This window comes from Balaenoptera physalus (assembly GCF_965194825.1).
Source record: "Balaenoptera physalus genome assembly, chromosome: 5".
NCBI lineage: Eukaryota > Metazoa > Chordata > Mammalia > Artiodactyla > Balaenopteridae > Balaenoptera > Balaenoptera physalus.
The window spans coordinates 149979266-150005849 of NC_138884.1; the positions used below are offsets into that span (position 1 = coordinate 149979266).

Below are 26584 nucleotides of genomic sequence, written 5' to 3' on the forward strand. Positions count from 1 at the left end.
GGACACTGGCTCACGCCCACCGCCCGCAGGCGCGCAGGTGGGTGGGCGGGTGGGTGTAGCCCCGACCCCGGGGGCGGGGCCAGCATGGCGCACGCGCCGTTCGCCCGCCCGCCGGGGAAACAAGCCCCGGCCTGCGCAGGCCCTGCCCCATCGGCTGAAACCCCGCCCCACCCAGAACGCCCCTTCCGCGGTAAGTCCCCGCCCACCCGCCGACCGAGGTCCCGCCCTCACGACATAGGCCCCGCCTCTCATGAGCGCGGAGAGGCGCGGCTGTGGGAAGGCAAGTGCCGGCCGGCTGATGGGCGGGGCGGCGGGGCGGGGCGGGGCCTGTGTCGTGGGGGCGGGGCGCCGGCCGCGGTCCTGTTGCCTCTGAGGCGCGACGTCCTTTGAGGGAGGAGCGCGGCCTGAGGGCCGGTGCCTCCCTCGTTCAGCCCGCCCGGCAGAGCTCAGGTGCAGGGCCCGGCGTGGCCCGCGAGAAGCCGGGCCGTGCGTGCGCGCGCCCGGGGTCGTGCGCGCGCGCGCCAGCGCGGGGCCGCGCGTGAACTTGGGCCAGGCGGTGCACGCTCCTGTCAGCGCGCCCAGCCCGGCCCGCGCGGCCCGATGCTTTTCCACCCGTGTCGGTGCCGAGCGTTTTCGCCGCTGCACACGGAGAGCGCGGCGGGCGGGTCGCTGAGGGCGCGGGGACCCGGGGGCTCGCGACCTGGGGTTGGGACTCCTGCCGCGCGCACCACCCCCGGACCGGACCGGGCCCCGGGCCCCCCACTCCCCGGTCCCCCTGCACCCCAAGACCCTGCCCACCTCGGGGCCCCCTGCGCGCCCCAAGAGTCCCGGGCCCCGGGACCCCTGCGCCCCGAGAGCTCCGCGCACCCCGGGACCCCCGCGCCCCCCGAGAATCCCTGGCCTTGGGACTCCTGTGCCCCGGAACCCCTGTTCCCCAAGAGCCCCGCGCCCCGGGACCCCCGCGCGCCCCGAGAGCCTGCGCACCCGGGGCCCCGTGCACTCCACGCGCCCTTTGGCTGTAAGGGGCCCTGCCTGGGGCGCGCTGCCACTTGCTGAACCGACTTTGGGTGTCGCCTTTGCGAGCTGTCGTCGTTCCGGTGCCGAGAAGCGCGGCCTGAGCGGTTCCCGGGACTCATGTGCCTGTCATCTTGCAGCGAGAGAGAAGCAGGAAGTTGGACGTGATAAACTGTGCGTCAAGGGAGCCCAAAGGTGGACCCGCACGACGGGGGAGACCAGACCCTCCCCGGCGAACTGTGGAAGGTGATTGGAAGTGGATTCCGAAGCTGCTTTCTCTGCATAGACGAGGGTTGAGTTTCTCAGACTTTTCCTGGGAGTGGAGAGAGGTGCGTTAGGTAGAGTGTGTTTTTCTTTATTTCTACTTTATTTTCCCTTTACTCCAAGTACAGTCGCAGATCTGAAGTGTATGTCTGTGGTAAATTGACTCCAGTTGTTTGCATTTGGTCATGGGCTACCTGTACTTGACTCTGAGCTTCCACAACTTTACTTTTCTTTTTAACTCAATCACTCACTACTTAGTTGAGTTTATGATGACCTCTCTGTATTGAGAGCTTTTCTTGATAGGTTAGTCTGACTTCAAGAATGGCTTCAGTTTTACAATACTTAAGAAATTTAACTTGAGCTTACAGGTTCTGCTGCTTCATCTCACTGTCGTATCAAAGCAGGTCCGGACAGGGAAGTGCAGTCTTGCAGTCTGATGGTAGAAGGCAGGGAAACAGTTTGATTTTGAAGTTCTGGCCTATTACCCCCCAGTTGAAATTGAGATAGCAATTGTTCAGGAACAGTGGCTTTTCTTTAAACTGGTCTCCTCCCGTGGTTCACTGTCCAGAGAACCATTACACCTTGGTTAAGGATCACGGGTGGGTGGCACGTGTGGTGTAAAGGGTTTGCTGTTTGGGTGAATCCCTACGTTTTCTTGACTTACGTTGGATTTGGGGAGAGGAGAGGCGTTCTTGTAGCTGCTGGGAATGTGTAGTGGAGAGGCTGCCAACGTTATTGTCTTTTTTTTCCTTTTTAAGTGGGTGCATCAGGACCTTTCCTGGTTATGGAGACATTTGCTCATGCGCACCTGGGTGCACGGGGGGCAGGCACATAAGGAGACCTGTTTGTTTGCTGGTAGATAAAAGAACCAGGGCAGCAGTCCGGTGTTTTTTACAGGTGCATTGCAGACATTCAAAAACAGCTTTTTTTTTTTTTTTTAAAAAAAGCAAATTAAAATTTTTATGTAAACCCTTTTGGCTTTTTCTGCTGTAATATTTTTGAAAGGAAAGTGGACTTTTACAATCTTTTAAGCATTTGTTATAAGTGGGCGTAATTTAACACGTGTGCCCGGCATTTTCATGCACGTTCCTTAATTTGATTCCTTGCAGCCTCATGATGTGGCTGGTTCTTTCCCAGAGAGGTGAAGTCACGGACCTGGGAGAGCCCAGGTCGGAGCAGGCCAGCCGGGGTCTGACCCTGGGTCTTCTGTCCAGCCGATCAGAGCCCACCCTACGTCCTTTCTCAGAACGAACTTTCTGGGTGTGGTCTTTCTTCTGCAGCGTGGTGTACTCTGCACGCACTAGCAGAGAGGTAACGATCATAGTCTCCTTTTTATTGATAACATGTGAGTTTCTTCTCCTTGTTGGCTTGCAAAGGTCACAGTTCAGACATGGTTTCCGGGCAACTTTAAACTAAAACTCCTGTTGTCTAAACCCTCCAGTTGTGTATATTTTAATATTAGCAAGATGTTGGTTAGTTAGGACAGGTGATTTTTGTCTTCTTTTCTCGTTTTGTTTCAAAGTCTTTTCGAAAAGACTTCGGTGGCCTTGCGCACAGTTTTTCGGTGGCACTGACACAGGACTTTCTTTGCCTCAGACTTTCCCAGGGGTCATGAGTGTGGCACCGAATGTGCCCTGTTAGGGAAGGCACCGAACCCCTGATGTGGAGTCGTACCCCAGACCCTGCCAACTGAAAATCATTGGGCGTTTGCGGCGGCTGCAGTAACTTTTCCCTCGTGGCTGTATGGAGCGTGGGGACATGGCCACTCCCCTTTCCTTCCCAGCCTCCGTGTGATGCAGGAGTGGGGACCGTGACTGGCTCCAGCAGCTCGAGGGGGACGCTTGGCTCCATTCGCTTTGCTAAGTGTCACTGCTTTGGTTACTATGGCAGCACAACAAATTCACTCCAAAACTGGTGGCTTCAAACAGCAACACTCATTTATTACTGCTCAGGGTCTCAGGGCCCGGAATTTGGAACAGCTTGGCTGGCGTCCTCGTGCAGCTTGGCTGGCTGGGGGCTGGGGCTGAGCATCCCTTCGGGGGACGTCCTGGCTCCGGGGCTGGGAAGATGTGGAGAGCGGGGTGGCTGGCCTCTCCGTCACTGTGGTCGCCCCATGCGTGGTGCCTCCGGGGTGTGTCCCTAAAGGCACCAGGCCTCTGCAGCGCCCGGAGGTCACCTCGCCTCTGTCCGGTCGAGGGGCACCTCAGCTGCACCTTCTCCTGGGGGGCGCTGAGGCCGGCACACAAACGGTGCTAGTTAATAACTCATGTCCAGTCAGGTTCTGAGTTTTGTTCGAGTGCTCTTGGTGACAAAACGAAAGAAAATCTCTGAGAAGCTGGAGGTGGTGCCGCTGTGCCGGACTCGAGCTTGTGACTCTGCACGACGCGCCTGGAACTGGGGACACATTGCTGGGTCTGCGGCGCCGGGGGCTCCGTGCTGTCTTTTCTGTGAAAACCCCGGAACCGATGCTTTTGGGTCTAAAGTGGCCTGGCTCTGGCCTCTCCGCGCTCTGGCACCACTGACTGGGCAGGTCCTGGAAACTTTTCTCCCCGTTCCGTGCTTCAGGAGCTGGCGGGGGAGCTGGAGCAGCGTGTCCAGAGCCCAGGCTCGGGCCCGGGGTCTGGGGTGCAGCCAGGGCTGGGGCCCGGCTTGAGGGCCGGAGGGAGGCTGCATTTCCAGTGGCCCCGTCCCCCCCGCCCCCAGCCCGGGCTCCTGCCGTCTGCGGCCCGCTGTCCACGCTGATCCGCCTGTCCGGCTCGTCCTCGCTGACCTCCCCGCGTGCCGGGTGGCCCGTGGATGGAGACGCCGTGCAGGCCCCTCCCAGCGTGAAAGGGGAGCAGGGTGACGGGCACAGGGGACACCTCCGGCCTGAAGCTGAGACCAGCCGAGCGGAGCTGGCTGAGGGAACCGAGGCAGTACAGCAGGGAGAGGACGAGGAAACCGTTAGGAGGAGAGCCCTGTGCTGGGTCAGAGCCTCCGAGATGAGCCCACACGGGGGCTCACGGCGCTCGGAGGCGCGCCGGGGCCCTCGGGTTAAACGGGGAGCAGAAATCAACATGTCACTAGGAGGCGTGGAAGGTGAGGTGTTGGCCATCGTGGAAGCAGATCGACAGCAACAAAAACGAGGCAGAGACGGACGGTCAGGGAGGGCCAGCCCAGGAGCGCAACCCAGCGCACTGGCCGTCCCCGAAACAGACCAGGGGAAGGGGGGACGGGAGGGGCTCGGCAGTGACGCCGTCGAACCTCCGAGGCCCCAGTGGCTCGGGTTCCCGGTTAAGAAGACCCTGCTCAAGGCCCCGTGCGTGTTTCCCGGCCCTGGGAGACAGAAGAGTCAGAAAGTCCGGCAGGCATCCAGGGAGGAGAGAAGGGGTACGGGCATCACATGCCCGCCAGGCACCCTGCTCAGGAAGCCACAAGGTGAGGGTGAGGCCCAGGGCCCAGCCGGCCAGCGCCACTCCGGCCTGAGCAGAGGCCGGGCGGCCAGGAGCGCACGGGCTAACGGCCATCCTGACGTCTTTGACCAAATGAAGCTTGCTTGCCGAGTTGATAATTCTTTGGGGGAGTTTGAGGGAAGACTTTGTATCGGCCAGAAACTTTGCATAGGAGAAAAAGGAGGCAGTTATTAACCTGGGGAAACGGGCTCCCTGTGTGGCTCGGCTGGGGACGCTGTTTACAGTGACAGAATGATGTCGGCGATGACTTACGGAAGTGTTGGTGGGCCGCGCTGGGAGGCGGGGGAGGCGGGGAGTTGGTGTGGGGACGAGCTGGCAGGACCTCAGCCCTGACGCTCCCCAAGTCAGAGACAACCGAGGACAGCTGTGTGCACGCACCGTCCAGCATGGACTCGGGGCGCGAGTGCAGAGCTGCGGGGAGGTGCCCTGGCAGAGGCACTGCTGGTGCCCATCCTCTGCGTTACAGAAACGCAGCAGCGCTGGCTTTTAAGCCTATGCGTTGCCGTGATACGATAGACGTGGCTTGTTGTAGGCTGAATTGTGTTGAAATCCTAAACCCCAGTGCCTTGGAAATAGGATTGTTGCACATGTAATTAGTTAAGGTGAACTCATGCTGGAGGAGGGTGGCCCCTGATCCGAAACGACTGGTGTCCTTATAACAAGGGGGGTTTTGGACAGAGACACAGTGAGAGTGAGGCTGTCACAGGCCAAGGAGCTCCCAGGAGCCGGGACAGAGCCCGGAACAGACTCTTCGCTGGCGCCTTCGGGGGGAGCACGGCCTCCAGGGTCGGGAGACAATACGTGTCTGTTGCTTAAGCCCCCAGCCTGTGGCGCTTTGTTATGGCCGCCCTCACTCATGTATGGCTTTACAAACGCTGTCTGACTCTATGTTAATAAACTGAAGTGAAAAGAGCAGAAAAACAGAGCCACTCTGGTGCCCTTGTGGAGGGTGGAGTCCGGAGGATGAGGTGGGCCAGAGCGGCCGGCGGAGAGGTCCGCACAGTCCGGGTCGGGCCCATGCGCGGGGCTACCCGTGGAGCCCTTGCTGTGTGCGTGACGCCCCTGGGCCTGGAGGGTGCCTGTGTGGGGACATGAGGGGCCGGAAGGGCCAGGGTGAGGGTTCTGGCCTCTGTCCTGCAGCCACGCAGGGGGTTTCTGGGGGTTGGAGCCCCGTGGCTGCTTCCTGTCGAGGCCAGCTGAGGGCTGCTGAGTGCGCGGGAAGGGACGGCTTTGCTGCTGCGGCCGCCCAGGCTCACGGGGGTGGGCAGGGGGAGGAGCCCCGGGAGGTGGGCGGCCGGGTCACGGGTTTGGTAGCGAAGACGGACGACGAGTCTGAATTTCTCACGGTGGGAAGAGTGGCTATGCGTCCAGATTGGGCCTCCTCTGCGGTGGGTCGCCTGACACGGGAGGAAGGTGTCCCCTGGTCGGGGGATGCTCTGGTTCGTGTGCCTGGGGTCTTGGAGCTTCCTGAACTGGGGCTGTGGGTGGAGTCGAAGCTCACCTGTGCTTCCAGGGGTGCCGAGGAGCCCCGGCCACACGTCTGCCTCAGTCGTCTTGGGGGCTTGTGGGACGGAGCCTCCGTTCGCCGGCCCTCAGCGCCGGGCCGGCAGGGCCCGCTAGTTCTCTCGTGTCTGCCGTCTGCGTCCAGCTGGGCCCCCAGGGTGCTGGGCTTGTGCCTCTGTCCTGGCACCTCCTGCTCAGATTTCAGTGCTGGCTTCGCTGTCCTCCCAGCAGGCCGCCCTGCCGTGGACGGGGTCCTGCGCGCTTCCTTCTAGCACCTGCCACCGGCTGGCACTGTTCCCAGGGAGAGCTTGCCTCCCTCAGGGCCAGGACGCTGTCCTGAGCTGCTCCAGCCCCGCTCGTCATGCTAACCGTTGAGCAGGGACATGCAGGGCATTATGCATTGTGCCCGTGAAGTTCCATCCTGATCGTTTGATTTGTTGTAAGGGAAACTGGCTTGGCCTTGAGGGTTGGCACAGTGTGTCCTTCCAAAAGGTCTGCTCAAGTCCTGACCCCAGGACCTTTCCATGAAGATGTAAATTAAGATGTAGTCATACTGGGGACTTCCCTGGTGGCACAGTGGTTACGAATCCGCCTGCCAATGCAGGGGACACGGGTTTGAGCCCTGGTCCGGGAGGATCCCACATGCCGCGGAGCCACTAAGCCCATGTGCCTCAACTACTGAGCCTGCACTCCAGAGGCCATGAGCCACAACTACTGAGCCCGTGTGCCACAACTACTGAATCCCACACACCTAGAGCCCGTGTTCCGCAACAAGAGGAGCCACCGCAGTGAGAAGCCCGCGCACCACAATGAAGAGTAGCCCCCGCTCGCCACAGCTAGAGAAACCCTGAGCGCAGCAAAGAAGACCCGACACAGCCAAAAATAAATAAATAAATATTTTTAAAAAAGGAAAAAATAAAAGATGTAGTCATACTGGATTAGGATGGACCTCAACCCAGTCACTGGTGTCCTGATAAGAAGAGGTACAGAGACACAGGACACACAGGAGAGGCTGCCTGAGGATGGAGGCGGAGGGGGGTGTGATGCCGACACAACCAAGGACGCCAAGGACCGCCGGCCACCGCCAGAGGCTGGGAGGGAGGCAGGGGGCGGGTGCCCCTCGGAGGCCCCAGGAGGCGCCAACCCTGCCGACACCTCGACTTCTGGCTTTGGGCCTCAGAACCCGGAGGAAGTAGGTTTCTGCTGTCCTAAGCGCCCCGTTTTCGGTGCTTCGTGGGGGCAGCCCCGGGGAGCTGGGATTTGAATCTGCATATTAGCAACTGTGAGTGGCACGCGTTCCTTCCCCAAGACGAAAATTCCTTCCCCAAAACGTTACCCAGGACGGTCGTTCTCTTCTGCCCAGTGCTCAGCCCAGCCCCGGGCGGGCAGCTGGGTGTCCCCACTGGCATCTCTTGCTTTGTCTGCAGCTGCTGCGCCCTGCGCGCACCGGCCGGGCAGCTGCCGGGAGCCGTGTTTGCGCCGACACTGTTTTGTTGCCTTTCCTTGCACGTCTGCAGTGGTGGCGGAGGACCATTCCACGTGGGAGCTGGCCGTGCCCCCTTCGGGCCGCGTGGCTCCTGGCGTCCGTGTCGGACGTGGCGCGGCGCGAGGGTCGGATCGGGACCCGAGGTGCTGGCTCTGACCGCCGTGCCGATGCAGATGTCAGGCGTCGTCCCCTGGAGCCCTTTTTCTGACGCAGGACCTCGTGTCCTCCCAGGGTCGCCGGCGGGGCAGGACCCCCTCGCGGCCGTCTTTCCCGGCCTGACGCTGCTGACGGCTGCCCGTCACTTCGCACAGGTCACCTCATTTGGGTTTGTCTGATTTTTCCTCACGGCTAAATCCAGCTTCTGTGTTTCTGACGGGGATCCCGTGTCCCATGCTGTCACTGTGCCCTGGAACAGGCCGTGCCCACCTTGGCCTCTGGCTCTTGCGGTGGCCTGCAGGCTTCTCTGCTGTGCGGTTCATGATGGAGTGTCTTGCAGGGAGATCCTCTGGGGCCCCGTGATACCCTGCCTCTCGTGCTCCCACCCACTGGCTTTAGCTTCACTGATGATTCTTGCCTGAAACATTATGGGGTGTTTTTCAGGTGGTGATTTAAAAGACATTCCGTCGTTCCGTCTACATTTCTGAGTTGGCATTCTACCAAGAGGAAGAGCTTCCCCCTCCCCGATTTCCTTACTTTTTCAATTATTTATATCCGCGTGGATTCGTGCCTCTTATTTTTTCTGTGGAGTATAGTCCACTGGCCTCATTCGCTTCGCAGCTGCCCTGGGGGCCCTGTCACCACCCTCTGCTCCTGTCCTGATGTTCTGGCACCTGGAGATGCCCCAGCCTTCTCTGGTCCTTTCCCTGCCCCGGCCCTGGACATCAGCCATCTCTCCAAGGACCGTGGGGCCTGTTTTTAAAATACTAGTTGTTTTATTATTTTTTTCAAGTTTTGCCGTGGCTGCTGTTACCTTTCTAGGGTTGTGTGTGCCGTGTGCCAAGAGGGTTTGACAGGAGGGTCTGAGAGACCCCCGAGCGGTCGGCTTGGGGTGGAGGGCAGAGGAGCACGCTGCCCCCTTGCCGTCTGTCAGAGGGCAGTGCCGTGGGTGTCGGGGGCTCGGGGGGTTGCAGCAAGGGAGGCTGCTCTGTCACATGTCGGGCTGAAGGGGCCCTCATAAAGCCCCTCTCCTGCGAGGGACTTCTGAGTGGGGCCCAGGTGGATTTGTGGGGAGCGGCAGGGAGAGCTCTTCTGTGGCTTGGCTGGTCCTGCCCAGGGACTGGGGGCTGGCGGTGGGCGTGCGGTGTGGCCAGCTCTGATCCGGTTCCCGGGTTCGCAACGCATTGAAGCAGAACCACTGCCGGTGCAGAGCTGCCCCCTGGGGAACTGCTGGCCCTGACCCTCCTATCTGGGCCTTGGGGTCTCCGGCTGTGCTGGAAGAGATGGCCATCTCTACTTAGGACGGGGGGAGCCCAGGGGTGCTGTCAGCGCCAAGCATGCTGGGTGCTAAAGGCCCCATGGACGGGCTTCAGGCTGAGGGGCGCAGACGTGGACGCTGTGGATGGAGAGCGCCTCTCCTGGCCTAGAGCCAGTCCTGGGCGTGGATGGCACCTCTGGTCGGGGCGAGCTCACGACCTCTGGGTCCACGTGCTGCTGCTGGCGGGAGCGCCCCGCGCTGCCCCGCGTCTGCCGACCTGTGCTCAGTGCAGGCTGACGGTGGGTGCCTCCCCGCCCCGTGGCCCGGGTTTGCTGGGACGCCTCCCTTCTCCCACTCGCGAGGATGCTGGCCTTGGGCTTACTGTTTCAGAGTCATGTTGAGGAAGCCTGTTGATACCCGCCGAGAGCACGCACACACGTGTTTTTAGGCGTGGAGCCGGGGTACTGTTGTGTTGGCGTCTTTTCAGCGTCTGTGGAAATCTCCATGCGCTTTCTCCCTGGACCTGTCGGTGTGCTTCGCTAACAGGTTTTGTGAAGGTGAGTGATCCTTGCGTTCCTGGCAGGGCCACTCGGGGTGCTTCCTGCTGGCGGGGGGGCATGTCGCTCATCCACACCGGGCTTAGGGGCCGTGATGCCGACCAGAGGGTGACTGGTGGGTCTGAGGTGGGTCCTGGGCGCCTGCCGTGCGGCCTCCGCCTGGGACGGCCTGCCGGGCCCGAGGAGGCCTCTGGGAAGGCAGTCAGGAACCCGGACGCTGGAGATTCCAGAGGTTCCATCACTGCTCTCATGTTTAATTTCCAAGAGCTCTTTTATTTTTCTCTAAATGTTCCCTTTTAATGATCTTACTGTGTAGACACGGCGCCTTCTCGCTCGGAAGCTCTCGTCCTCTGGCATCACCTGTTTTCTCCAGTTGCTGGGGTCTTCCTGTCTGTCCGCCTCTGTCTATGGCTTCCTGGGCTGGGGGCCCTTGGCAGCTGCTCACGGGCGGCAGCGGGCCACTGAGAAGGGGGTGCGTGCGTGGCGGGCGGGTGGCCGGCCCTCTCCCGTCGGCGTCTGCGGGGAGCTGGGTCCCGGGCACGGGCTCCTCCCTCTCTGCGAGGCCAGTGTCCTCCGAGTGTCCCCCCCGGGCTGCCGCCAGCTGGGTCTGCTGCCGACCCTGCACCCCCGCCCCCCTCCCAGGAGGGAACCCCAGCTTCAGTTGGGGGCGGGGCTCTCACTGGCCAGGCCGAGCGGGGGAGGGGTGTCTAACTGCTGCGGTCAGTGGCCAGCGGTGACCGGTCAGCGGCCAGGTGGGTCCAGCCGTTCGTGGCCAGCTCGTTTCCGGGGTCTCGCTGCTGCTGGCTGAGGACTTGGTTTCCGGCAGCTTCTCGAGTCCAAAGCGTGGCGGTCGCGCCTCCTCCCGTCTGGCGCCTGTGTTTGGAGCAGGAGTGGGGAGGCCTCCCTCGCTGGTTCTCACGCGTGTCCGCCTGCCATCCTTCACCCAGACCGCTGCTTTTATTACATTTTCCGGGAGAGAACTCTTGTGGTAGTTTTCACGCGGGAGGGTCTTTGTCAGGCAGCGAGATCAGAATATTCATGCACACAGTACTGGCGGGTGACAGTCATTAGCTGAATGGCTTTGCCTGTAATCCTGTATGATGGTTTGTTTCTCTTTGCCAGAAACAGGCACGAAGCTCTGAAGAACCCTTGGAAATGGATCTCTCATCTTTAAAATGGAAACGTACCCTTGAGGGTTAGCTCAGAGCCAGCAGCGGCCCGGACCTCCCGAAGCCTGATGTTCCAGAACCCCAGGGCCTGTCGGCGCAGACAGAGGGCACGGGCCCCGGACCATGGTCACCCTCATCACTGAGAAGCTGCAGAACCAGAGCCTGGATGACCTCGCCCGCAAGAGCTACGATGCCGGCCCGGTGAGCTGCCCGCCCCATGTTGGGGGACACTGCCTGGGCTGGGCCCCGGCTGGGGGAGCGGATGGGGGGAGGTGGGGGGGAGGGGGCAGTGTCCCGGGGAGGCCCCGGCGCCTTCACAGCCCCCAGAGCCCGTCAGCGTCGTGATGGGGCTTCTCAGCATCCTTGAAAACAAACTTTGAAAGCGTCAGCTACACGTAGACGCGTATGGTCCTGCGTGCTGAGTGGGTGAACGTCCACCCTGGTCAGCAGCCGTGCCCACCAGACGCTGCCCGTGCCTCTGGGCACCGCCCCCCCGAGAGCCCCTCTTGAATTCTGTCTCTGTGGGTTAGCTTTGCCTGAGGTGGAGCGATTTCTAGGGCCGTGTTACCATGACCTTCAGGTCACACCCCGCCTGGTTAAACTGTAGGCCCCGACGGAGGCGGCTGAGCAGCCGCACCTGCCTGGTGCTGGGGGCCGTGCCTGAGCGTCTCACCGGGCGGGCGCTCAGCGCCGTCGTGTCGCCCGCACCCAGCCCTTGGCCTGTTTGTCGCCTGTGGTGTCCTGCAGGGAAGGGGGCACGCAAGCAGGTTTCACGGTAGAGAGAGCATGACAAGAGAAGTCCCACGTATACTTCTTCCCATTGTGACACAGATCATTTTACTTTGTGTGACTTCCCCACAAGTCTTTCTGCACAGGATACACGTGTGTGGGAAATAATTCCCTTCTGCACCAGTGGGCGTTCCACTGAGTTCCTGGTGAGGCTCGCTGATGCGTCCCAGGGGTTCCTGTGCTGTGGGTGCATAGACGTGGCTTAGAGCACCTGCTCTAACATTCACTTAAAAAAAAAAAGAGGAGGGAATCCCCTGGTGGCCTAGTGGTTGGGATTGGTGCTTTCACTGCCCCAGGGCCTGGGTTCAGTCCCTGGTCAGGGAACTGAGATCCTGCTAGCTGCGCAGCCAGAAACAAAAAGAAAAAAGAGGTGTAATTTACATAGTGAAAGACACAAATTACTGTATCTTTCTGAGCAAGAAAGTGCCCGTGGTCTCTATCACTGTTTGATTTTGGGCTCGGGGCCGCCCCAGAGAGCAGGGCAGCTGTTGTGGATGCTGGGGTCGAGGCGAAGCAGATGATGTGCTGGCGACAAGTAGAGAGGGGAGGGGCGTTGGGAGGTGACACAGGACCGGAATTCGCTGGAGCTGAGGCGCTGGGCGGCGAGCCAGGTGGAGCCTGGGCCGGACATGGGAGTGAGAGGGTAGCAGGGCCCCAAGGCCCCAGAGCTTGGTGGGGACAGGAGCCGGTGGGGACACGAGCCCGGTGGGGACAGGTGCTTGGCGTCCATTCTCAGTGAGGGCCAGGGCTGGAGCAGAGGCCATGGCTCGTGTCAGGGGAGCAGGCCGCCTCTGCTGCAGGGCTGTGCTGGGGGCCTGGGAAGGGTGCCAGGTGGAGGAGTGGGGGGGGGGCAAGGTCAGAGAGGGTCAGCGTGTGCTGTCCCCCGTGGACGTGGCCTCAGCATGCTGTGTGTGTCCTCCAGCACGTCCGGCTGTGCAGGTACAGACTTGGGTTGGCGGAGAGCTCAGCTTTGAAAGCCTTGAGTTTAAAAAATACTTTTTTATTGAGGTGTACGTTTCATCTAGTGAAATACGCAGATGGGGTTTGGTGTTGATTGGGTGAGTTTTCCAGTTGTGTATGCGGTAACCTTGTCACTGTCACCCCAAACGTCTCCATTGCCCCAGGAAGTCCCCTGTGGCCCCACGTGGCTTTGCTGTCCCAGAATGTCACAGAAGTGCTAACATGCAGCGTGTACTCCTGGAGACTGGCTTCTCCACTCAAGGCGAATGAATGCCCCTGGGTTCACTGTGCGGACGGTGCATCAGTAGCTGTTCCTTTACTCTGTCGAATGGTCCATGTCTCCTGTTGCCCGACACTTGGAATGTGTCCACGACTGGCTGTTAAGAATAACACCGCTGACTGCATTCGTGTGCAGGCCTCTTGTGGAAGTCTGTTCCCACTGTGTTAAGCGAAGACCTGCCCAGAGGCCTGTCAGCGCCCCAGCCGTGCCTTCTCCCTGGTCGGGAATGGTGATGTCTGCTCATGGCTCTGACCTCATGTCCCTGATGACCAGTGAGATCAGGGCCATTTCCTGTACTTACTGGATGTTTGTATGTCCTTTTTGGTGTCCTTTTGCTCATTTTTCTTTTGGGTTGTGTGCATTTTTCTTATTGCTTTGTAGGAACTCTTTGTATATTCTGGCTACAAGTCTTTTCTTGGATGTGTGTTTTTCAAATATTTTCTCCTATCCCATGGTTTGCCTTGTCACTTTCTTTTTTAAAAAAATTTTATTTATTTTTGGCTGTGTTGGGTCTCATTGCTGCGCGTGGGCTTTCTCTAGTTGCGGCGAGCGGGGGCTACTCTTCTTTGCAGTGTGTGGGCTTCTCATTGCGGTGGATTCTCTTGTGGTGGTGCACAGGCTCTAGGCGCACAGGCTTCAGTAGTTGCAGCACGCAGGCTCAGTAGTTGTGGCACGTGGGCCCTAGAGTGCACGAGCTTCAGTAGTTGTGGAGCACGGGCTCTAGGGCATGTGGGCTTCAGTAGTTGTGGCTCATGGGCTTTAGAGCGCAGGCTCAGTAGTTGTGGCACATGGGCTTAGTTGCTCCGTGGCATGTGGGATCTTTCTGGACCAGGGATTGAACCCGTGTCCCCTGCATTGGCAGGCGGATTCTTAACCACTGTGCCACCAGGGAAGTCCTGCCTTGTCACTTTCTTAATGGTGTCTTTTAATGAACAGAAATTCCAAATTTCAACGTAGACCAATGTATCAGTGTAAGTTAGTGTTCTTTTTGTATCCCATTTAAGAAGTCTTTGCTAACCTGAGTCTGGAAGATATTCTCTTGTTTCTTCTGGAAGTGCTGCTGTTTCACCTTTAGCTTGAAGCCTGCACTGCCTGAACTGAGTTTGGTGTGTGGGGCGAAGCAGGTCAGGGTTGGATTTCCCTCTCGTGTGGGCGTGTGGTCGGCCCAGCACCGTTTCTACAAACGACCGTCTCTTCTCCATCATGGGTCACGTGGGTTTGCCGTGTTCCCATGTAACCCTAGCTGCAACCCTGCCATGTGTGTCCCATGGTCAGTCCTGTCGTAAGTGGGGAGACGGGGCCCACAGAGAGGAGCCGGCCTCCCTGGTGGCAGGCTGGTCGGGGGAGCTGGACTCAAGGCCGGCTTTGCCCAGGCCGCAGCCCCGCTCCTGGCCGCGCACTGCACGGGTTGCCACCTGGCTCTGCCGCGAGGAGGTGGACCGAGGCGGAGCCTCTGCGAGTGTGGCAGCGCTGGGCCTGCCTCGGCATGAGCCCGTGGCCTCAGCTCCCCTGCGCATCCCCGGCGAATGCTCGGACGCCACCTTGTCCGTCAGGGTTCCTGCCCGAGGCGTGCCACGTAGGCTGGTGCTGGGAGTCGCAGGCACGCTGTCCAGTGGCCGACCTCCCGCAGAGGCCTGGGCCCAGCCCTCCTCTGCTCCCAGCACGGCTCCGTCCAGAACCAGGGCTCCTGGGCACTCATTGGCTGGGCAGTCTGTCTTTGCACAGCCTGACTGTTGATGGGCCTCCTTTTGCTGGGTGATTTACCCAGCATTTTTATGAGAAGCAGCAAAGGATTTCCTTTCATTTTGTCACGAGTTTATCATCCTATGAAACGGTCCCCTGAGAAGCTGGAGCCCCATGACCGAGAGTTATGTGTTGGGGCGGGGGCGGCTCCGGATGTGAAAGGCAGGGAAAGGTGAAAAAGGCCATGTCCACACTCAGGGCCTGGTGGAGCGCGGGGAGAGCACAGGAAAGTAGACAGACAGACAGACACAGGCGTTGAGTGGACATGGCTCCCAGTGGCTGCTCAGCCTCCCGGGGCACATTGTGGCCAAGAAAAGAGTTCTGTGGGCTCAGGCCAGGCCCCATCAGCTGCTGTGTCCCGCAGCTGCCCGCCTCGAGGGACGGAGGTCCCAGCCCGTGTGGACGCGGTCGGGGTGGGAGTGGTCAGGCTGAGGTTGCGAGGACGGCCGTGGCTTGAAGGGGCAGCAGTGGACATGCTTGTGGCTTTTTAAAAAATATTTATTTATTTATTTATTTTTGGCTGCATTGGGTCTTTGCTGCTGTGTGCGGGCTTTCTCTAGTTGCGGCGAGTGGGGGCCACTCTTCGTTGCGGTGTGTGGGTTTCTCATTGCGGTGGCTTCTCGTTGCAGAGCACGGGCTCTAGGCGCGTGGGCTTCAGTAGTTGTGGCTCGTGGGCTCAGTAGTTGTGGCTCACGGACTCTAGAGCACAGCCTCAGTAGTTGTGGCGCACGGGCTTAGTTGATCCGCGGCATGTGGGATCTTCCCGGACCAGGGCTTGAACCCGTGTCCCCTGCATTAGCAGGTAGATTCTCAACCACTGCACCACCAGGGAAGTCCGCTTGTGGCTTTCTATGTCCTTTACTCAACTGAATAATTGTGAGGCTTTTAAGAATCTTGATTAAGAAAAGAAATGCATTCTGGGGTTCATGCTTTTCTTTTTAATCACCAAGAAAGACAGTGTTGGGGAAAAACAAGTTTATTGCAGGGATAAAAATACAGGCCTGTTTCTTGAGTTGGAACTATTTCTAAATCCGCATGTGTAAACCCACAGTATTGAAACTTCTTTCTCTTCACTTTCAGTATTCTGCCCAGAAACTGAGCACAAGTGACCACTTGTTCCCTTCTGAGACCGATGGTAAGTATTTAAAAGCCCCAGCAGGTCTTTCTGGGCTGCTGTGGGCTGGGACCCCGTGAGCAGGGCCGGACGCGGAGGCTGATCCGGAGCGCGAGGCCCCAGCCGCGCCCCCTCCCTCTGCTGCCCTCTCCCTCCTCTGGGCAGCGGTGTGGGTTGGAGAGCTTCCTTTCTGGAAGCGGCCTGGCAGTGCAGAGCTGAAAGGCCCGCCCGGTGGGGTCTTGTGGCCACCAGGGAAAGGACGGGGGTCCGGCGGTACGCACGACCTATGCTGCAGCGCTGGTGTGGCGCACACCCGGCCAGTGGTGGGAGCCGGGGTTGTGTGTGCCTGGAGGGCCTGGGTCTGCCGGACCCCTTCCCTGCACCGCACGCCCCTGCCACGTGTGCCCTATGGTCTGAATGGGAGCAGGAGGCTTGCCACCCGAGTGTAAGTCTGTTTGCGTGAGTGTGAGTGTGGGCGCCGTGGCGCCTGTGATGAACCGTGGCTGGTGTCCGTGGTCGCAGTGAGGTGCTAGTGGTGTGACTTCAGGCCGGACAGTCCGAGTGGCATCCGGGTCTTCCCCCTGCGGCCCTGCTCACCTCCACGGTGACACTGTGCTCGGCGCCCTCCAGGCTGCTGAAGTGTCACCACGGTCTCGGGTGGTATGGGCCTGTACTTGGCCCTGGGCACTGTCTCCATCCCACACAGGGCCTGTCCTGGCTCGGAGCCCCTCGGGCTTCCCGTAGGCCACGGAGCCGGCCCTGCCGTCCTTTCTGACTGACCGTGCCTCCTCGTGACCCAGGGTCACCTGGGGCCTTTGCTTGTGCCTCTCCCAGCGGCGGGTCCTGGCCTCCATGCCAAGGCTCCTCAGCTGGGGGTGACCGCAGAGCAGCTGGGCTGGAGGGGCTGCTGGCCGCCTCCGGGCCAGGTCATCGGGGCTCTGGGCTCCCCCGGACCTGGCCCCACTGCCCTGGCTGCCCCGCTTGCCCAGGTATGCTGCCTGTGTGAGCCCATCCATGTCGAGCTGCTGACCCCGGACGCTCGGCCTCTCGAGTGACCCTTATGCCCCCGTCTGATGGCGAGGAAGCCGGGTCTGTGGCGTCAGGGTCCCCGTGCCCCTAGGCGTCCCCACCGTGGTGCGAGCTGCGACTGTGCAGGGCAGGGGCGGGGAGGAGGGGGGTCCCACGAGCGGGGCTGGGCCCACCCTGAGGCCAAGTAGGGCCGAGGGCGCGGGGGGGCGTGCGCCCCTCACCCGTCTCTCCTTCGTGTTTTCCCAGAAGACAAGCACCCCTGGAAGGTCGTCGGTGGAGGACAGCCTGTCGGAAGCCAGGGGGCCACGGGCCCTGCCGTCCCCTTCCCTCCTGGCCCCTGCGGCCCGAGCGCCAGCCTGGGTGCGGTCAGTGCCAGGGACCTCAGGGACGGCGCAGGGCCGCCCTCAGCACCGCCCACCAAGCGACACTGCCGCTCCCTGTCGGAGCCCGACGAGCTGGCGCGCTGCTGGTCCCCGTGGCGCCCCGGCGGCTCCAGAGTCTGGGCTCCTGTCTCCAAGAGGCGGTGCCACAGCGGCGGGAGCGCCGCGCTGCAGGCTGGCAGTGCCTGGTCGCCGGGCCGAGCCCTCCCCGCTGCCAGCTCCGCCTCGCCCCCCGCGCCCCGGCCGGCCTCGGCTTTGGCCAGCAGTGGCCTCCCGGCCCTGGGCCCGGCTCGGCGACCCGCCGGACCTCGCGTGCCCTCGCCGCGCCGCCGCCTGTCCCTGTCGCAGGAGCACCTGTTGCCAGTGGACGCGGCCCCACCCTCGGCGGGCAGCACGCCCGCGTCCACGCCTGCGTCCACGCCCACGTCCACGCCCGAGCTGGGCCGCCGCCGGGGCCTGCTCCGCTGCCGCTCTCAGCCGTGCGTGCGCGCGGGCGGGAAGGGCCAGCGGAAGCGCAGGCGCGAGGAGGATGCGTGCTGGCCGCGCCCGGCCCTGGACTTCCTGAAAATGACGCGGGTGAGGCTCCCTCTCGCGTCCGGTGCAGGCGCCCCCTCCACGGGGCGGGGCGCTTGTGGGGGGATCCGCCCCCCACGCGGGCCTGGGCCGCCCTTTGCAGGGTGGAGGCGGGAGCCGTTGGTCCGGGCGTCGAGGCTGAGCGGGTGCCGTCTGACATCAAGCCTCTCCTCGCCGTCCTTCGCGGAGCCCGCCACCGATGATACCTCTTGGAGAAGGTGTTCAGAGTTTGGGTTGTGAACCAACTTGAAGATTCTGGTGTCCGGGGTCACCGCCTGCCCCTGCCACGCTGTTTTCTGATCGCGGGCAGTTCAGAGCAGAGTTAAAGGGAAGAGCCGGTTTCCAGAGGTCTGACCTGTGCATCGTTGCGGGGGGATGGCAGGACCTTCTGGGGGTGCTGAGGAACAGGGACGGGGCTCTGGTGTGAGAAAAGGGAGAGGACGGCCTGCCGGGCCCCCTCATCACAGAGGCGGCTGTGCCTGGGGTCCTGGCGGGGGCGCAGGAGCCCGCAGGGTGGGACTGAGGTCTCCGTGGCCCACAGAACCCAGGTGGGATCCAGGCTGCACGATGCCGTCTACGCCCACTCTCGACGTCACAGTCAGCTTTATCTTTCCTGACTGGTGGGTTTTCTGGAAGGTTCTTCCCAGTGGTGGGGCGGGAGCTCCCAACCCACACTTGCTGGCTGTGAAGTTTCCGCGGAGAGCTGGGGTTTAGGAAGGGGATGTCCCGAGCTTTGCCACGTGCCGCGGAGGAAAGCTGGCCATGAGCCCGACACGCACCCCCCAGCTCCCAGTACTGCAGCGTCGGCGGGCCCTGAGGGGGCAGGACTGTGGGGACGTTCCCACCAGGGACTCCCGAGTAGGCAGGGGGAGCAAAGCAGGGGGAGCCCTCACTGCTGGGGCGGCGTCCCAACCCCTCGGACCAGGGAGGGGGCAGGGATAGCGTGAGGAGGCGGCGGGTGTCAGGACCGCTGACCACAGATGTGTGTGGGTCCAGCCGGGCACCTCTCGGGTTGCTGAGTTCTGGGCCAAGCATGGTCGTGATCACCTTGTGACGGAGAGGCTGCCGTGCAGGGCGGCTGGTGGGGGAGCGGAGAGGAGACGGTAGCTGGGGTGTGGGTGGAGCAGGGCTGAGGCGCCGCCCCCCAGAGGGACAAGCCCGGGGAGGTCAGAGGCTGCTTGTCTTCTGAGATGGCTCCTGCTGTTACGGGCGCGTGGCTGTGGTCCTAGAGCTAGCTCCCCTGCACCCCTACCACGTAATTTCCGGGCCCGGCAGTCCCGTCCTGTGTCCCCTTCCTTCTCCAGCCGTCCTGCCCCAGGCTCCTGACAACCTCTCTGCTACTCATCGGTGTCTACCTCTGATTCAACCCTGATGTCCCCAGCAGAGCCATCTCTGAAATGAAAATATAAGATAGTGTATCAGTCATCTGTTGCCTCATAACAAACAACCCACATCTAGCAGCGTAAACAGCACACGTCTGTGCTATGTTCTTGTGGCTTGGGCACCCAGGAGCGGCTCAGCTGGGCGGTTCTGCTCAGGACTCCTCGAGGTCATGGCCGTGCTGTCGGCCAGGGCTGTGGGCATCTAAGACTGGACTGGGGCTGGAGGAGCCACCTCCCAGCTCCCGCACGTGGCGGAGGTTTGGTGGGACTCGCTGGAAAGGCATCTGGGCCTGGGGTGGATGTGGATTTAAACAGACCCACACCCACTTTTTCCAGTCAGGATCTAGTAGGGTTTTCTGTTTCTTCAGTTTAAGTATTTCTGGGGACTTGTCTGTTATAGTTAAGGTTTCAGTTTGGGGTACAAAGTTGCTCATTGTATTTCTCAGGCCTTTAACATCTGTAGTCTGTACTTTTTTATCTTTAATGTGAATGATGAAATGTGTGTGGCTAGGAACATTGTAAACAAATCACAACGGCTGACTGTTGAGAAGCTTCTGGTGAAGAACCTTCCCCTCTTGCCAGTTCTGACCCTCATTTTGAGGGGTGGTGTCAGTTCCGGGCCGGGTGCAGAGGTCAGTGCCCAAGCTGGCCCCTCGGCCGGGCCGGCAGCCCCTGCGTCCCTCAGCAGAGGACACGACTGTGACCTGTGTGGTCTCACACCACCTCTGAAACTGAATGCCTGGGTTTCCCCACCACACGCCTGCCATTCTCTGCACACGCCTGCCATTCTCTGCACACGCCAGCCGAGTGTCCAGCAACTCAATTCACTTCTGACACGAACTACCTGGGGTTAGTGCAGACCCTGCAGGTCAAGGCTCAGTCCCACAGGACGGCCCCACTTCAGGCACCAGCCCCAAGTCCAGGGCCTCCTGTACTTCCGACCAAACAGCTATAAATAGGGGGTTCCCACAACTCCTCCTCAGGCTCCATCATTTGCTATAACGGCTCACAGAACTCGGGAACCTTATTTACTGACACCTGTTTATTATAAAGGCTACAACACAGGAGCTGCCAGATGGAAGGGATGCGTAGGGCCAGGCACAGGGAGGCCGCGCATAACCTCCACACCCTCTCCAGGCGCACCACGCTCCCAGCACCTTGACGAGCTCACCTAGGAACCCCACCATTTAGGGGATTTTATGGAGGTTTCGTTACATCGGTATGATTGATTAAGCCATTGGCCACTGGTGATTAACTGCCTCCCTGGAGGTGGAGGTGGGGTGGGCTGAAAGTCCGGCCCTGGAATTCCAGGCTTGGTTCCCCTGGTGACCAGCCCCCATCCTGAGGCTGCTGTGGGGTCGAGTTGTGTTGGCGTGAACTCGGGTGTGGTTGGAAGGGGCTCCCCCAGCCCCGTCACTCGGGGAACCCCGAGGGGTTCAGAGCTCTGAGCCAGGCACCCGCAAGAAGACCAAGTGTGTTCCGTACTCCGTCACAATGTTACAGCGTACCTAGAAAACGCGATTATTTCAAACGTCAGGGGAGTGAGGTGACAGTGGCCAAGCGGTCACGGGGTCAGGGCGAGGTTCGGGCCTCCCTGCGTTTGGGGTGGGGCCTGTAGGGCGGCAGGCCCGCTGGGGCGTGCTGCGCGGGGAGCGAGCGGAGCCTGTCGCGGGTGTTTGCTGCGGCTGCAGGCGGGAGGGCCGAGCACTGTCTGCAGGGGTGACTGGAGTCCCTGGTCCCGGTCCCCTCCCCCGGGCTGGCCGCGGCGGTCACCGGGCTCTGCGGGCGGCTGGGGCATAGAGGACCCGCCGTCACCAGGCGTCCCCTCCGCGCAGGACGTCCCCTCGGGGAAATGCCCGTCGCTCAGCCTGGGAACCTGGCGAATTCTGTCTGTTTGTACCTGGAGACCCCCAGGTTTCCTGTCCCTTAGTCTGTCTCCCTTCCACGAGGCTTCCTAGGGGCGGGAGGAGCCCCGAGAGATCAGAGTGCACAGGCCCCTGGACACGGCGCTGGGGCCCCACGCCCGTCCGAGGCCGGCTCCCACCGGGCCTGCCGCCCGCAGCTGCCCGGAGCCGCCAGGCCTGGAAGCTTGCCGGTCAGCTGGGTTCCCACTGCTTTCTCACAGAAGCAGCCTCTTGGCTCTTGTCCTTATTTTTGTGTCATGCACACAGTGCCTTAGAGACTGTGGCCGGAATGCGGCTGTGAGCCTTCCCTGGGGAGGGTCCCCCACGAGGCCAAGGCGCCGACCTGCCTCCCCAGTGGCCACAGGGCCGGCCGGGTCCTGACTCCCAAGTCTCGTGTGGATGTCACTGGGCCGGTGAGAGGGCGGGGGGCCCGGGACCGAGAGGTCGGGCAGTCGCGGCCTTTTCACGGCCTCCTGGACTGAGGGGGGCAGAGGGTGAGCAGCTGGGGCAGGGTGGGGGGAGGGCACCTTGGGTGGGTCCCGCAGAGGCAGGGAGGACCCGGGGGGGTGGTGGTTGATCTGCAGCTTCTGTCTTTGTGAGGCTTCTTTCCTGTCCACATGTTTAAAGTTCGTTTTCTGAGCAGCTTGTGTCTGCCTTTCATTTCGTCCTTTTTATTCGTGCTTTAGTTTCTCCCAAGTTGAATAAACAGACCGTCTCATGGTAGATGTACTCGTCTAGTCTGCTTTAACCTGTTCGCTTCTCCCGATCGACTGTCGCGTGAGCGTATTGCTTTAGACAGACGTGGAAGGTGATGAATGTAAAAACCGCGCGTGGTGGGTACACCCATCTCTCTTGCGGAGGGGATGCTGTTACCGCTGTGGGTGGCACTGTGGGTGGAGGTGTGCCCAGCGGCCTCGGGGCCACGCTCTGTCCCCTCTTCTGAGAGGGTCAGTGCCGGGGTCAGGCAAGGTGCCAGACACGCAGGGCCCAGGGCGCGAGGCGTGAGAAAGGCTGTGCTCGTAAGGCCCCCGTAGCCCTGTTGCTGAGGTCACCATGGGGCTCTCGCTGGTGAAATGAAGGTCCCCCGGCTCTGCAGGCCGCCCAGCGGGAGACACCCCGGTGCCATCCTGGCTGCGCGCCCTGGTGACGGCTCCCCCCGGCCGGTGTCTGGGCCTCCGGAGAGACCAAGAGACAGGTGGCCATCCACTGCAGAGTGGACTTGCCAACCCCAAGACCCAGGGGTCAGCCTTCCTTGTCACCATCTCTTTCAGCGCATGGCTTCTTGAGGAAGGAGGGGGGTGGCATGGATTCAGAGGCCTTGCACGTCCTCTCCCGTTGCCCAGGACCGGCCCCTTCAGACTCCAGATGCTGCCCTCAGCTTCCGGGCCCCGCACCGTCCCGTCTGGTCCTGGTTCCCCAGTCTCCTCTCTGTCCTCCAAGCATTTCGTGAGGACAGACCTCGTGTGTCTGTGTTTGTCGGTTATGCCGGGTCCTTGGGGGTCAGTCAGGTCCAGGGGCTCCCGCATCACTGGGGAGATGATTTCAGGGGTGTGATTTTCTTCAGTCTGCCTTCTGGGGCCCCTGTCCTCAGAGGGTGGACCTCCTGACTGGTCCCCTCTTTCCCTTTGTCGGTTCGCAGATGGAGGATCTTATCTCTGGGTGTTGGTGGTCTGGTTTGGGGGATGTTTTCTTTGTCCTGCATCACCTGTTTCCTCCAAACTGCTTCCTCTTTTGGTTTATCCTCACTGCTGCCTTACATAGAAGATGCTGTCCCCAGGTGTTTGGTAAAGTTCGGACGCCTGCCTGCGTTTAAGACGGGGACCCAAAGGCCGATCGGCGGCCCCATGCGTGTGGGTGTGGCCCTTCGGCCGTGAGCTTTTTGTGGGTTCCTGGTACCCCCCAAGTCTTCACCCCAGTTCCAGAGAGGCCTCTTCCAGTGCTGCCTGGGGAGGCTGGGAGCCCAGACGGGGTGCCGACCCTCAGGCGGCCCCCGTTTCCGCATTTGTCCTGCTCGTGGTGGACCCCCCCGTCCCCCCAGTCTGTGGTGTCCACCGGGCCGGCCTCCCCCCGTGGCGGGTGAGGAGGGCTTTGGCTCGGCCAGGTCGGCCGCGGTGCGTGTCCGGGTTCCTTTCCTCGGCTGGAGCCCAGGCTGGACCCGCGCCCGGGTGCTGGGCTCCAGGGGCTCCGGGCAGTCGGAGGCTCCTGCCTTGGCTGCGGCCGTGGCCTGTGGGCAGGGCCAGCTCTGGTCTCGAGCATGGACGCTGGGCTGTGCTTCCAGGAGGAGACCTGACAAGCCTGCGGCTGGGCCGGGCCGGCCGTTTGCTCGCAGGATGGTGTCTGTTCTGCTTTCAGAAGCTCACGGCTCAGTCTCAGGGGGCCTCTTGGCTCCGGCTGCGGAGAGTTGAGTGCGAGCTCTTGCCCATGTAAGTTGGGTGGTCTGTGGTGGGCGTGTCCCCCAGACTGAGTGTTTTGCACACAAGGTGAAAGACCCTCTAAAATTGAGGGCCCCTGATTCAGAACTCAAAGTTTTGACCTTTGATTGTTTTTTTTAAATAAATAAATTTATTTATTTATTTATTTATTTATTTATTTATTTACGTTTGGCTGTGTTGGGTCTCTGTTGCTGCGCGCAGGCTTTCTCTAGTTGCAGTGAGCGGGGGCTACTCTTCGTTGCGGTGCGTGGGCTTCTCATTGCGGAGGCTTCTCTTTTTGGGGAGCACCGGCTCTAGGTGTGCGGGCTTCAGTAGTTGTAGCACGTGAGCTCAGTAGTTGTGGCGCACGGGCTTAGTTGCCCCACCGCCTGTGGGATCTTCCTGGACCAGGGATCGAACCTGTGTTCTCTGCATTGGCAGGCGGTTTCCTAACCACTGTGCCACCAGGGAAGTCCTGACCTTTGATTTTTGAAAAGATATTTTCTGTTCATCTGCTTAGATGCAGGTCACCGTCAAACCGGAGCGGGACCGTCCAGCAGCGAGGGTTCCACCTGTCAGGCCAGGCCCCGGCCCAGATCAGGGTTGCCCCCTGGAGCTTTGTGACGCCCCTTTTTGGGCGCTTCAGTGTGAAGAGCCAGTGGATTCGAGCTGTGCGTGGCCTGAGCCGGGCGTGTCCAGAACTGCCGCATTCACGCTTGAGCTGCAGTTGTGGTCGTAGACGGGCCTCCATCCTGGCCACCGAGAGGACCTTTGGGCCGTGGTCCTCCCGCCAGCTGTCAGGTTACTACCGTCTGGGTAGGGGTTCGACTTCCATGCTGTGAATCAAAAGAATTCTGTAGGTGGAGATGTGAGGAGGGACACGTCGGCTTCTGTTGCCGTGGGTGCAGGGCTGGGCCCGCCGTGCTGTGGGGTCTGCGTATGAAAGTGACCTTGACTGTGGCGTCCACCTTGATTTGAATGAAGAAGAAATTATCTCACGCGTCCTCATTTTGTGACCAGGACTTGTGGCCAGTTGTCAAACCTTCAGAGACTTGATCCTTCAGTTTTACTTCTTGCGGGCTCACTCGTTACAGTAGAACAGCAGCGGAAATAAGGCCGTTGGTCCGGTGGAGCTGAATGGCACCCCTGAAAGCTCTGGTTCCAGAGGGAGCTGTGTGTGTGGTTCTGGGGGGCCTGTTCCAGGGAGACGCGTGTCCAGGAGCCTGACCGCGGGAGGCCTGGGGGCACCCTCGCCCCGTGGCCGCCACCCCCACACACGTCGCCACGTCGGATTCTGCCAACGCCCTGAGAAGCCCCGAAGCACGCGGTGACGTGTCTGCGGGGCAGGGTGGGCAGCCCAGGGGTGACGCCTGGGCACGCCGTGGACAGCACGTGGCGCTGCACGAAGCTGCGGGACCATGAGTTCATGGCGGGGGGAGGGTGCTGGCCACGCGAGGGGCTGCTGCTGAGTGCACGGCCCGGTCAGCGCCCCGAGGGTGGACTGGGGTGGCCTCTGGGCCCTGGGCCCCTGTGGGACAGCCAAGGAGAGGGGCCACCGAGCGGGTGGGGCTGTGTCTGCTGTCGGGGGCAGACCTCTGGTCTGGGGGTGCAGACCGGGGATGTGCTCGTCGGGGGGCAGGGCCGGGGCTGGGGGGAGCTGGCCACGGGGGTGGGGGGCGGCGGCAGACCATCGGCAGAGCGGCTCTCAGCTGGGCGCTCTGGGCCGGCCGGCCGGGGGCGCGGTGTGGGGAGATGCCCGCCAGGCCGTGGGGGGCGGAGGCTCGGGGGAGGCCCCCTGTGTAGAGTGTGCGTCTCAGGCGTTCTAAGGTGAGGACAGTCGCGGCGCATCGGTGTGGAAAGCGGAACCACTGGCAGAGGCGGGGCTGAGGGGAGAGGAAGGTGGGCACCGGGGGTGGCTGTGGGGCTCGCCTGGCAGGAGCTGGGGGCCCTGGCGGGGATCCCCCGAGGCCGGCTGCGGAGGCGGGCGCCGGGTGGGCTGACGAGCGGGGCCGTTGTTGCGAGAGGACCCCGGACCTCCGGCCAGTCCTTCCCCGGGTGTTTGACGGGATCGTGGACACACCTGCGGCCAGTCCTTCCCCGGGTATTTGACGGGATCGTGGACACACCTGCGGCCAGTCCTTCCCCGGGTATTTGACGGGATCGTGGACACACCTGCGGCCAGTCCTTCCCCGGGTATTTGACGGGATCGTGGACGCACCTCCGGCCTCGAGTCCCCGGGCCCCCGTCCCCCGTGCGCCGGGTCTCAGTGGGGCCGTGGCCCTAGGCAGGGCAGGGGCGCGGGCAGGCAGGGCTCTGAGAAAGTGGCCCCGGGGGTGGGAGGGCGTGTGGCGGGGCCCCGGGAACCGAGGACGCCTTATGTGACCTCGGGGACCCCTCTTGGTGAGATGCCACCCCCCCTGTGGCCTCCTGGAGATGCTTCAAGCCCGTGTCTTTTCTGTTGCAGACGTTAAAAAATTCAAAAAGCCTTTGCTCCCTCGATTATGAAGACGAGGATGAGGATGACACCCGAGTGAAGACCGCCGTGTCCTCCCCACGTGACCCGCACGGCCCCGCGGGCATCGCTGCGCCAGGCCCCGGCCCCGCCAGCCCCGGCCCGGGGGTCTGGCGCGGGTGGGTGGCCGGTGAGGGCGAGGGCGGGAGTGGCGGGGACCCGAGTGACTGGGACAGCGCTGGGGAGGAGGGCGTCTTCCCCCTGGGCCGCGGCGAGCTGGACCTGGAGCAGATCGAGAACAACTGACCGGCAGGCGGGGGAGCCCCGCGAACGCGCTGTTTTGAACTCAAGGTGTCGCTTTGATCCAGTCTTTCCTAAAGAAGTGTTCTGTATTTTTACGGCTTTTACGGTTCCGAGAAAGCGTCTCTATTTTGAAGTGAATTTTCGTGAGGGCATTCTGTTCACAGGGTCTGTGCACAGACCCTGGGGTGGGTTTGTGTTCCTTTGGTGAAACGCCTGCTGTGAAGGGCACTGCGCGTGGTTCAGCTGCCCGGAGACCCCGGGCGCGCGGCCGGCCCCTCTGTGGACGCGGTCGTCGTGTGCTGGGCTGTTGGGAGAAGGGCCGCGTCGCTGAGGACTTGGGACGGGCCGTGAGGACGTGGGCCCGGCAGCCCTGCGCTGTCACTTCAATAAAAGGCGTTCATTTGC

At 61.5% G+C, this 26584-nt stretch overlaps 1 protein-coding gene across 6 annotated transcripts; it reads left to right on the forward strand.

The window, feature by feature from the left end:
* Positions 1 to 411: 411 nt before the first annotated feature.
* FAM53A (family with sequence similarity 53 member A) lies at positions 412 to 26584 on the forward strand. 6 transcript variants are annotated; one of them, XM_082462571.1, is made up of 5 exons: positions 412 to 1352; positions 10813 to 11060; positions 15712 to 15766; positions 17021 to 17730; positions 25889 to 26584. In XM_082462571.1, exons 2-5 carry the CDS (start codon positions 10983 to 10985, stop codon positions 26180 to 26182), a joined length of 1137 nt encoding a protein of 378 aa, XP_082318697.1. In that variant the 5' UTR covers positions 412 to 1352; positions 10813 to 10982; the 3' UTR covers positions 26183 to 26584. The 6 variants fall into 6 exon arrangements, with proteins under 6 accessions (XP_082318697.1, XP_082318699.1, XP_082318696.1 ...); XM_082462573.1 differs by having other exon boundaries at positions 10819 to 11060; XM_082462570.1 differs by having other exon boundaries at positions 412 to 1343.

Excerpts from the sequence above, each read along its gene's own strand:
- FAM53A (XM_082462571.1), top strand. The coding sequence starts at position 10,983 with ATGGTCACCCTCATCACTGAGAAGCTGCAGAACCAGAGCCTGGATGAC. Across the intron at positions 11,061-15,711 it reads AGAGCTACGATGCCGGCCCG|TATTCTGCCCAGAAACTGAG; the intron begins GTGAGCTGCCCG and ends CTTCACTTTCAG. Across the intron at positions 15,767-17,020 it reads GTTCCCTTCTGAGACCGATG|AAGACAAGCACCCCTGGAAG; the intron begins GTAAGTATTTAA and ends GTGTTTTCCCAG.